The 12112-nt window shown below is 42.5% G+C and overlaps 1 protein-coding gene across 3 annotated transcripts in view; it reads left to right on the top strand.

Annotated features, from left to right (window-relative positions):
* Nucleotides 1-3589, top strand: part of ets1 (v-ets avian erythroblastosis virus E26 oncogene homolog 1) — a 51883-nt gene extending 48294 nt beyond the window's left edge. For all 3 annotated transcript variants that reach the window (XM_064985062.1, XM_064985063.1, XM_064985064.1), the window contains one exon: nt 311-3589. In XM_064985062.1, coding sequence (XP_064841134.1) covers nt 311-526 — 216 coding nt within the window. In that variant the 3' untranslated portion in view covers nt 527-3589. The remainder of the gene's footprint in view (nt 1-310) is intronic.
* Nucleotides 3590-12112: the final 8523 nt, after the last annotated feature.

The following is a 12112-nucleotide window of genomic DNA, read 5'->3' as shown; positions in this document are numbered from 1 at the left end:
ACATCTTATTTACAATGGCGGTCGACCCCGGCCAAACCTGGACTACGCTGATTCCCAATCACGGCCTGATGTGATGCAGCCTGGATATTGAGCTTGATGTCTTTTTAATGTGACGCCAACAACAGTGTTATTTGCCTTACTTACATTCAGAAAAACCTTTGCGGTATCAGGTAGATTTAGCTACATTAAATATTGGTCCATGTCAAGAGAAGACATGTACACGATAACATTGTAATGTGAGGTTCGTGCAGAGCTCTGTCTCAAGGTTGGTACATGGTGTAACTGGGTGCCTTTTCCCTCTGTGACTCAGGTGGCTCGGCGGTGGGGGAAGAGGAAAAACAAGCCCAAGATGAACTACGAAAAGCTGAGCCGAGGCCTGCGCTACTACTACGACAAGAACATCATCCACAAGACATCAGGGAAGCGCTATGTCTACCGCTTTGTCTGTGACTTAAAAAGCCTGCTGGGATATACCCCTGAGGAGCTCCACGCCATGCTGGACGTCAAGCCTGATGTGGACGAGTGAAAACAGAGGGATGAGAGAACAGAAATAGTAGAAGAATAGGAGAGTAAAGGAGCCGAGGGGACTAGGGCTCAGAGATTGATGCCGTCCGGTTAAAGAGGGTGCCCATTTTGGGACCAAACCTAAACTGTGGTCTGTATCATTTTGAGCTGTTGTCAGATGACGTTCAAAAAGGAAGCACATGCCAAACGTGAAAATTGATAATATGTTGCATTTGAGATAGTGTGTATGGTAGCTATATGTATATACTGGTATTACTTAGTAGCTCAAGACACATGGAAAGCTATCAGTTAGAATAGAGTGGCCATTTAGCCTAAGTAGCACAAGAAACTGACATTGAGGAAAGGGGCCAAGAGACAGTGAAAGATTCATTATAAGGAAGGACATGAATGGAGATTTCCTGCTATGAAATCTGTTGCCAAATATAAAATGGAAAGTAGTGGAAATAGATCACTGTTTCTCTGCCACACTCCACACAATAGGCATGGGTAGAGTTCTCAGCTTGGACCAAAAAAGTGTTGTTTTTGTTACTATTGTTTCAGAAGCATAATGTTTGTGTCAGTATTATCATTGAGATTCAACTCCTGGTGTGCTGTTTAGTCTCAGTCCGACCAGGGTTCCCCCTTTTTAAAAATGTTTTTTTTTATGAAGGTATTATGAAACCAAACGTTGCACCATTTAATGTTAAGTTAGTCCTGTCTCCTCTCTGTGAAAGCCCAATAACTGAAACATGCTGATATGACTATCAGATGACACTAGACCCGGGCCTTTTTACTCATTTTCATAGGTTGGATGGAGAGTTACTTACTCATACCAAGAACGGTTGATAGACACCTGAAAGTAACCGTTGCTTGAAAACTGACGCTTTCAGCTCTGCACATTTGCCGCTTCACTATAGAAATATACTGTCTTACCACAAGTAATACAAATCCTTAGACACCCTTTCTGTGGTGAGTTTTGAAAGTATTTGGACATGAAAGAGTCAAATGTGCCCATCACAATCTGTACATTGAGTGGTTTTCCAAACCCCCATTTTAGCATTGCTTTAGAAGAGAGCAGAGAGGGAGGGACCTGTTGTCGACAAATTGAATTGCAAGCCATGTACGATGGATGGTTTTTGTAGTCAAAAGAGAAAGCTTAGGAATGTAGAGTGTACTGTATTTGTGTGTGTTACGTGGTGTTCTCTGAATGAAGGGAAGCTAACATAGCTAGGTAAGGTATATCAAGGTGCATGATGGTAGTGAAAAGAGAAGGGTTCAAAGCAAGGAGTGTAAACTTTGGATGACTGTTTGAAAAAGAGGGAGATGAGAGGAGGACTGGGTAGTTTTGGGAGGGAACCATGGAGTTGTGAAGTTAATCAGTAGTGGCTGAAAGAGAATTATCATCATTATGGCATGAGGATGAGATTAATGCTTGTGCTGTTGTACAGCTTGGAGTCTTCTGTTAACTGAAATGTTTGTAAAGATGCTCCATTTCACCAATGAGGAGGTAGAGATCGACAGGAAACAGGACTACCATAAACAGTTGGGCTAAAGGACTACTGGGAGAGATGTGGCATTATATGCTATTTTCTTACCATGCTTTGTACATGCTTTTCTATTTCTAAGACACAAGGACACCCAATTCAGTATATGGAAAGGATCAATGAAATTACATGCCCTGAATACTGTATGAACTTGTGCAGCTTACTCAAGAGCCACAGTAGTTGTGCTGGTTGGGTTTTGAGTAATGTCATCAGTGGGAACATGACTATATGCAGGTCTTATGGGAAAAGCCAAAGTCAAGAAATATCATCTTAAAATACAAATGTTATTGTTTACAGTGGCTGAATGTTACCCATTCTGATGAAAATAGGTTTTGAAATGTTTATTTGTACAGATTGTATTTCATAACGCTTTATTAAGACCCAGATGAAACAAATAAGCAAGAGACAAAGCAGGAATAATAACCAAACCCATGTGAGGTCTGGGTGATAGATAGAGCTTTGGGTATGTCCACCATCTTGAAGGACAGGAACTGTTATTCCCTCACATTCAAAGTGTTGTTTCTGCTTTGATCTTTTGATTTGTTGGAAAGCACTCAGTGTTAGGACGCAGTGAAGATATTTGGCTGGACTGACTGAAGTTCCCTCTTGAGATTATAGGAAAGGGATTTCTGTCCATATTAGTTACTTTTTAGTTGGGCAACTGACCACAGGGTTGGTTTTTCTAGTGTCAGTCAGCACGAACACACACGCACACACACACACACACACACACAGACCACACACCACACACACGTAATCTTGTGTAGAGAAGTTTGAATTCTCTTGAACAAATCAATCCACCCAATTGTTGTGGTTCATTATGCACGCTACATTTCCAGGATTCACATCACTGTTTGATTATTACTGTTCAGATATTTTTTCTCCAAAAAATGTATGTTAGGGCAACTGTTCATGTTTAAATATATGCTTAACTTGTTGTTTATGATGCCTTCCAGCTCCTAGCCAGTCACCATTTTGAGTAGATCAGAAAATATTATCTTTGTTTAAATGGAACATATACTGTGTCTGTTTGGACTTCAAGTCAAGTTTGTTTCAGAAAATGTCATATACGTTAAGTTGTGGACACAAGTATTGCACAGATCTTTCTAAATGGACTAAATACATAAATACACAGATACCTTGCGATATTAGCATATCTCAGACTGATCCATTAGGAAACCTTTTTTGTTATGGATGGTGTTGTTTTTTTGTATATTTTATAGTGTTTCTGTATTTTTGTTAATGAGATAATTTTTTATGTATTTAGTTCACAAACATTTGAATATTTTTCAATAATTTATATTTTATAAAAGAAAAAGACACAGACAGCTGGTGCTTTCATGGGAAATAAAGGTAGCACAGGAAAAAATGTATCGATTTTCTTTCGATATAGAGAATAGACCTTGTCTGTTAAAGAAAGAGGCTGATGCTGGCCCATCATTGATTTCTGCTGGGAAGTTTTATAAACTGTTGCTTCTATTTCTTAATGTACTTAAAAAATGTTACGTTATAAAAAAATATATGTGAACAAATATTTCATACTTTGTGTGTATTGTGTGGTTATTTCTTCTAATATTACCAGAGCAAAAAAGGCTTTTGAAACATTACATCTATACTGTTACTTACAGTACATTGGAAACAAGTTAAATATCTATTAAAGAAAGCAGATTCGCAGATTCCAGTCTTACTTGGCTTCCTGGCCTTGACTACATGCCAAAAGAAAGGTTAGTCAGTTAGTCTATCGTTTTGTAAACATAATAGAAGTACCTACACATTATCCTCAAAATAATTCTGCGTACTCATGTTAATAACCACCTGTGCATGTACTGGATGAACACATCTAAGCCTATTCACATCCAATACCTGCCGAGCAAGTCAGTATCTCACTCAATCATGATAACACTAAGACTGTGTAAGGCAGCCCAATTCTGATATTTTTCCCACTAATTGGCCTTTTGACCAGCAAAATCAGATATTTTCACATGAAATCTTTTTCAGAGCTGATCTGATTGGTCTAAAGATTAATTAGTAGAAAAACTATCTGAATTGGGCTACCCAAATACATCTACAATGTGTAGATCAACAGTATGTATTGATTGGTCTCTCGGTCTCAGAACCCAGTTTGGGCCTGGTGGCAGATCCAGGTCCCCTCTGAAAGGCATGCTGGGATGTCGCTGGTGTGTACCTGGCTAACAAGAGTGTCACTTCCACGGCGATGGGTGACGTCAAAGCAGAAACAGGCACGCCGGGCCCATTCATATGTTTGTAGCCCTAGGGTCCTAGTAATTCCACTATAGATGAAAAAAACATAGATGCCGTGACCTCTCCCCAGCCACTGCCCTGGCCGACACAGCACAGCTGTCTGGCTCCTCTAGAACAGCACATAGGGCAAAAGGCCAAGGACCAGTCCCATTACAGACTAGTGTCTTTATCCCAGAATGGTCTGTCACAAACTAAACTTGATAAGTTATTGGCATAAAGATTAAATATTTTATTTTCCTTTACTGGGATGATACTGTATATTGGCTTGGTTTGAGATGCCACATCAGGACATAGGCTAGTCCTTGAAATCCATACCATATTTAGAACGATCATAGCGTGCAGTATGGTCTTGGTTCAAATAAGCTGCAGGGAATACGTTTAGGTTAGAACAGGAGAACATTGAATGAGACATTGATAGAACATTTGTAGGAAGTGTTAAAACTATAGTCTCAGACTGGGACTTGGATGCAACATGACTAAAACTTTCCGTACCTGCAACTTTCTATAAATATAGCAGACAGGATGTAGATACTGACACACTTTCGCATGCACGCATACACTCACATACACACACATACACACACATACACACACATACACACACATACACACACATACATACTGTATTGCTGGCTAATTTCCCCCTGGACAGGATGAATATATATTTAGCAGAGGGTAGCTTAAGTTAGGCAGGTTGTTCTTCTAACATTCAGCATTCCATCCCCCTGGGCCTGTGATCCAGACCAGACACTATAACCAGGCAACATAGTCTTTAAACACTTCACTGGAAGCTCTGGGAGCCCCTTGTGCCAAAGAACCTGGAACATAACCCAACATATTATGATACCATTCACACCTGTTGGTTTCACAACCAAAGAGAGAGACACTCAGACGAGGTGGGGATTTCACATGGTTCTTTTTTGTATCTCACTCAACTCACAGACTGCTATAATCACTGGTGTAAAGACAAAAGAGAGAGAACCGAACAGCGGAATAGAAAATAAAACCGTAGTGCCTGGCGGTGTCACCGAGACGGAGATGTCTGCCTCCCTGTCTGAGACCTCATGTCGCTCACAGCTTACTCCGCTCCAGAAACGGAGAGAGACGCATTTGTCAGACTTCAACCCAAATATTTATCTAATGGCCTCGCTTGCGAAGCTTCATCTGTCTCCTACGCCTAGTCTTCCCATGAGTGAGAAAGGATGAGGAGGAGAAGGAAGATGAAGAGGAGGAGGAGGAAGAGGATGAGGAAGAGGAGGAGGAAGAGGATGAGGATGGTACACACAAAGGTTCAGATAGATAACTGCGCTATATAGGCTGGTGAAATGCGTTGCTCAACACAGTTAAAGATGACATGGTTAACCTGAAAAGACTGAGATGAAGGGGAAGAAGAGAGGAGGAGGAGGATAGGAGGTTTGTCAGGCTGTGTGGCCATGAGATTCCCATAACCACCTGACCTAAACAGGAAAAACTCCTAGCCCTACTTAGTAAGTATGTTGTGCAGGGCTATTGCATAGTTGGTTAAGAAATGTGTACACAGGATGGTGGTAGGATCCACGATGCCTCCCTGATCTCTGCCTCTTTCAGTACTTAATCACAGCTCCTCTGTAGAGAGAGAGGGAGAGTGTGACGCAGACAGATACAGCTCACTGCTTCCATTATGCAGAGAAGGCATGAAATATGACCAACATTCCCCTCGGCCCCCCATTGGTGGTAACACAACAGAGTGGTTTCTATTCTGGTCTTATTGTGTGGCTGTTAGCCTAGTGGTTAGAGCGTTGGACTAGTAACTGGAAGGTTGCAAGATTGAATCCCACAGCTGACAAGGTAAAAATCTGTCCCACTGTTCGTAGCCTGTCATTGAAAATAAAAAAATGTTCTTAACTGACTTGCCTAGTTAAATAAAGGTAAAATAATAGAATTGTTCTTCATGGTAGAGTCTCCTTGGTTGGGTTAATATGGACCCAGGGTAGGAGTGGTGTCTGGGGAAGACATAAATACATTACCCCATGCCTGTTACAAGAGACCACATCTTTTCCAACGGTCTGACTCTTCTCATGGGTCCTGCTGTTACCGAACATCACTCAGAGATGGAGGATTTACACAATCACCACAGTGGTCAGAGACTGAGTAAGCACCATAAAGCAGAATGACGTTTATGGAACGTACATGCAAGTAACAAACTTCATTGACACAAAAAAATACATTTTATTTACTCCCACTCACGGAAAAGGAGGTAGTCAATCTCCTGCTTTTTTATTTTCTTTCTCATTCAACTGTGTGTATTGTGGTGGAGGAAATGGGTTGACCCACCACATGTCACTGCAGGTGGAGGACTGTATTATACAGGTTTATGAAGGTCACGGCTGGGGCATCCTCAGCTTGGGCGTCAATTTACATTTTTATTGCTGTTGTCGCATCCCCAGTTAATATGCCGTTGACTCCCAGAGGCACCCCTGGTCCTCCTGGTAGCCCTGTTGAAATGAGAGCCAGTCTTGGGGCTGGTGGGCCACCCACCCTGCATTCATGAGGGCTTGGGTACCAGGGACCTGACATTCTGGGCAGGAAATGGACTGGCTTCACATGGCAATGTGGACTTTCCATTAGTAATGGTGATTGATTTACAGCCCAGGCACTACAGCACCTGTCAGATACAGGGCCACAATGAAGGGGGGCTTCTTTGTGAGGAGGTGAAGGAGGAGATGTGTGTCTGAGGACTGGAGTGGTCTTTCCTGGTTAAGGGGAGAGTGAGGAGGGTTGGTGGGGTAAAGGGGTGGTCGTGAAGGTATTGAGCCACTCTCCTGCATTCATTAGAAAATGCATACTCCAGACGACAACAACAAAGGGGAAAGGTAATACGCCATCATTTATTTTCTTGAATAAAGGTAATTTTCAATTTTGGTCTATATTTCTAGGTCTACATTTATAGGTCTATAGGAAGCGTTTCAGTTGGAAATAAGAATGTGATAAGAATGTGATTCCATGCATGTGTTCCTCTCTTTGTACAAGTGGATTGTGTGTGTGTGTGTCAGCTTGCCTGTGTGCGTGTGTGTGTGCAGCTGGAATAGAACAGGTTTTGGTCACTGTCCAGTTGTAGGACCACATTTTTTTCTCTTCTCTTTTACTGCGGGTCGGCTGGGATTCAGCAACTTTCCCAGGACATCTGCTCAGAGCACCCACGTTAGAGCCCTTGGCCAATCAGATGGTTTTGAACACCCCTCAGACCAGCGTGTGCTGTGCTGTGATTGGCTTCTGGAGCCAGGGCCCAGAAAGAGAAGGCCTGAGAATTTTCCCCCAAATTTTCTTTTCTGCCTTGGCTCTCGCCAACATCTGTTTCCAATCACAGTCAGCGAGCAGCCACCCCCCCCCCCTCCCGGTCTGGCTTTCACGAACACATACCAGTCCCATGCAGGCCACCCCCTCAACTCCTGCCATTGCCGCCCACCCCTCAAAGGCCCACAGTCCTCTCTCTCTCTCCGCTAAGGAACCTCCATTCCCTCTCCCTTTCTATTCACTTCTCGCTTGTAACAACTCCTTGCATTACATTCATAAGGGTATGAAACCTTTCAAACAACCTTCAACAAATAAGGGAAGGGTTAATGGTCTAGCGTTGTCTGAGGGACATTGAGTCTGTCAGCAAATTAAGTTGATTTCATTAAATGTTATAAAGTCATTATTACAATAAATCAAAACAATATTATTCTCTAATATCCTTGGTTAGAAATATAACTGGCTTGAGAGTTAAGATGTTTTCCATTGTGGGTGTGAGAGTTGTGGGTAGTTAAAGAGAGAGTGGATCAGATGTGAATATCTTAAATGAGCTAAAGTGAACACGCAAACACACACACTCACGCACACAGCTAGATCATGGAATCCCACTCCCACCCTCTCCCTGAGAAAACAGGGCTAGGGTCAACCCTCTTCACCAAAGCCCCTTGACTTCTACTCGCTCTCTTTTCTCTTTATATGTAGCTTGCCTTTCCCCCTTTAACTTCAACTCCCAGCTCCTCCCCCTTAATTCAACTATTTCAGCCTCATGTGTGGTCAGTTGTAGCTCTTCTTGCGTGACTTTCAACCATGCAGATCAAATCAATAAATAGTGAAAACCCTGCTTATCATAGCAGGTCCTTCCATACATATTCAGAAATAAGCATTGGAAATCACTGTAGGCAAACAAAAACATGCACTCTAAGGAGGCTGTCTTACTGTATTATTTCTGCCAGATAACCACTCCGAGGCTTCAAGGCTAAACATGGGAACAGGTTTTTGGAGAGAAATGTCAGAGAAAGGATAAGGATTTTTCCAAATCCCACAAAGATGTTCAGTTCAACCTGTACTGTGCAGTGCTAACACAATGGATGTCGTATACATCAATAAATCAAGGACAACGAACACTGTAGCTCTGATGCCAGAAGTGAACCACACATTACCATCATTTCCTGAACAGCCACTGATAAAGGGTACAACAAACATATTAGCTCTAAGGCACAAACACATGTCATTGTTTTCTAGTGAGTGCCAGAGAGTAACCTCAGAAGTAGATGCAGACTGTGCTTGAGCTTCCTTCCCATTGACCTTTGACCCTTAACTTCATTGACTCTCTGGCCTGCTGCTGTTGAAGCTCCTGCTGAAGCTGTTGTGATTTAGTGCCCAGTAGTGCTGACTGCTCTTCCTGGGTAATCTCATGGCTGGCCTGGACTGGCATTAAATCTATTATCTCTGTCAAGAGGGAACTATGGTAAAACTACAGACCGGGTTTTTAGGTTGTGTCTTTTGCCTAAGACATTTTCTGGTCAATCTCATTGATCCAACCTGAACTGAACGCAAATAAAACATTACGAGCATTTTAATTGACCGTCTTCTTTCCTGTAGTTGCTGCACAGGCACTTGTGAAAGTAGAAGAGTTGTGTGTCCCTTTGGTTACCTCTGACTGTGGGAATTGGGGTCTCCCTCTCAGAGGTGGCTGACCAGGATGCCAGAATGCAAGCGCTGGCAATAACCAAAAATAAAAACATGGACACAGAACAAATATAGATGAATGTGTGTGACTGCAGCCTGTGCTAATTAAGCAGAAGAGGGGAAAAATAAATGAAAGTGATATTCAGCACCTACTATCCCACATTCCTTAGTGACTCATGGGGAATTGGTGACCTGCTTCTTTCTCGCTTCACAGTAAAGGGCTCTATTCAATCCATATCATGGAAATTATGCGCTAAATTCCAATTACATTTTAAAGGCAATGCTCCCTCATTGGCAAAAACAGCATTCACGGTAAATGTTGCATATGTTGGCTCAATCGCTTCAGCAATAGGGATTATTAGAGCCCTGAATATTTGTCTATCTTTTTAAGGCTGATTAATTATGCTGTAAATTTAAAGTATACCTCTACAGCTGCCAAACAAATGGGTCCTCATCTGAAGCCAAAAGACTTCAGCCCAAACTGGGTCCTCATCTGAAGCTAAAAGACTTCAGCCCAAACTGGGTCCTCATCTGAAGCTAAAAGACTTCAGCCCAAACTGGGTCCTCATCTGAAGCTAAAAGACTTCAGCCCAAACTGGGTCCTCATCTAAAGCTAAAAGACTTCAGCCCAAACTGGGGGACACTTTAAACTGTAAGCAGTTTAACAGAAAAAAATGCAAAATGTTCACAGTCTTACTTTGACTGAAAACACCAGAGAGTTACAGCAGATACTGTCCTCAGGAGGAATTCAACCCTCCCTTCCAATGGCCACATTGAGTAAATCTGTGACAACCTTTGGCATCTCAGAGGTTAAAGCTTTGTGGGAAAGGACAAGAGCGTTTAGAGTTTGTGTGAACGCATACAACATGAATTAACTCACACAACATGAATTAACTAATTTCCTTGCAATAATACAGTAAAATATCTCTCGTCTGCCTTGAGCCATAAACTAGGCGGGCAAAAAGCTACACAAGAAAACATTCCTGAACTGATTGGTCTGCTGGTCGGTGGCTTTGCCAGTGGTCAGGGCAGTGAGGGCGCCAGGGGAGAAGGCCAATGGGACTTGGTGGGTTTGAGTGGTTTTCTGCCCATGAGTAGGCGTCTCAACGGCAGAAGTTGGTCACAGGTGGAGTTCCACATCAATGCTCTTTGGTGCTGCAGTTGCTAATGGAAATACGATGTTCTTCAAGGGAACTAGCAAGAGCTCCTAAAGGTCAGAAGTCATAGTCACCCTTACGTTTTCATTTATTCGGTTTCTGTATTTAAAATGTCACAACCTGACTGATGTAATATGGAAAAATCTGAAGGAGTTAATAGACAGGTGATTATGGCTAGATAAGGTTTCAGTTTGTCAAGAACATGGAAACATGTTCTCTTTTCACTGTAGTTCAAAGGGTAACACTGTCTATATTTGGAAACAGAGTCATTCCCGAAGTTGCTCTGAAGTTAGTCAGTGGCATATTTTTCCTTGTTCACGATCACACTACAAAATCATAATCTCCCCTGGTTATTTTCAGTGGATGGCAACATTCCACACACCCACAGTGTACAATACCTAGAATATAGTTTGGTAAGTACCACTGCATCTCTCCATGGAAGCTGAAATCATGCAATCAACTACGCCACGTTGCCAGTAGTATTTTTCCACACAATCTTTCTGTATGACTAAGTAGACACATCAGCCTTCTCTCACTGTGTCAGAGAGTGACATCACAAGACACTGTCCAAACTCCATTCTATGACCTAGCACCCCCTCCCCCATACACCCCCAAGGCCCTTAGGCCTACATTGCGTGTATCTCATGAAAGCCAGAGAGAAACAGTGTAAAAAATAGTGAGGAAAAGTTCCCTGGGCCTGCTTTCCAAGCATGCGTTGCCCAGACTCAGGCAGCAATATAAACAGGGCCCTCCAAGTGACTAAGGCCTACTATAAACCACAGTTAGGCGTCTGTCTGTGCCAGCTGGGTACCACCCCACTGAGTCAATTAAACTTTAAAAGACAAGAGAGAAAATACAATGTAACACATACAATCAATCGTGAGGGAACGTGAGGGGGAGGAAGGAAAGCAGTTTTTCACACACTGCATAGCAGACAAACTCAGCTCAGGTCACCCACTTTCCCACACAAGGATCCCAGTGACATATGGACATTGAGTTAGTGTTGGAAGAACTTCCCATAACTTTGTGTGACTGCATGTGTGTCTGTGTATATGTGTGTGTGTCTGTGTATATGTGTGTGTGTAGGTCTGTGTATTATATCTGTGTGTCTGTGTATGTGTATGTGTATGTGTATGTGTCTGTGTGTGTGTGTGTGTGTGTCTGTGTGTGTGTATGTGTTTGTGAGTGTGTGTGACTGCATGTGCGTCTGTGTATATGTGTGTGTGTCTGTGTATATGTGTGTGTGTAGGTCTGTGTATTATATCTGTGTGTCTGTGTATGTGTCTGTGTGTGTGTGTGTGTGTGTGTCTGTGTGTGTGTAGGTCTGTGTATTATATCTGTGTGTCTGTGTATGTGTCTGTGTGTGTCTGCGTGTGTGTATGTGTTTGTGAGTGTGTGTGACTGCATGTGCGTCTGTGTATATGTGTGTGTGTCTGTGTATATGTGTGTGTGTAGGTCTGTGTATTATATATGTGTGTCTGTGTATGTGTCTGTGTGTGTGTGTGTGTGTGTGTGTGTGTGTGTGTGTGTGTGTGTGTGTCTGTGTTTGTGAGTGTGTGTGTCTGTGTATGTGTCTGTGTGTGTGTGTGTGTGTGTGTGTGTGTGTGTGTGTGTGTGTGTCTGTGTGTGTGTATGTGTTTGTGACTGCCCAAAAGCAGTTATTTTCCAGTCGGAACTGGAATGCTT

This window comes from Oncorhynchus masou, chromosome 13 (assembly GCF_036934945.1).
Source record: "Oncorhynchus masou masou isolate Uvic2021 chromosome 13, UVic_Omas_1.1, whole genome shotgun sequence".
NCBI classification, from domain to species: Eukaryota; Metazoa; Chordata; class Actinopteri; order Salmoniformes; family Salmonidae; genus Oncorhynchus; species Oncorhynchus masou.
Note: the sequence above shows the minus strand (reverse complement) of the source record. Positions and strands in the feature narration are given on the sequence as shown.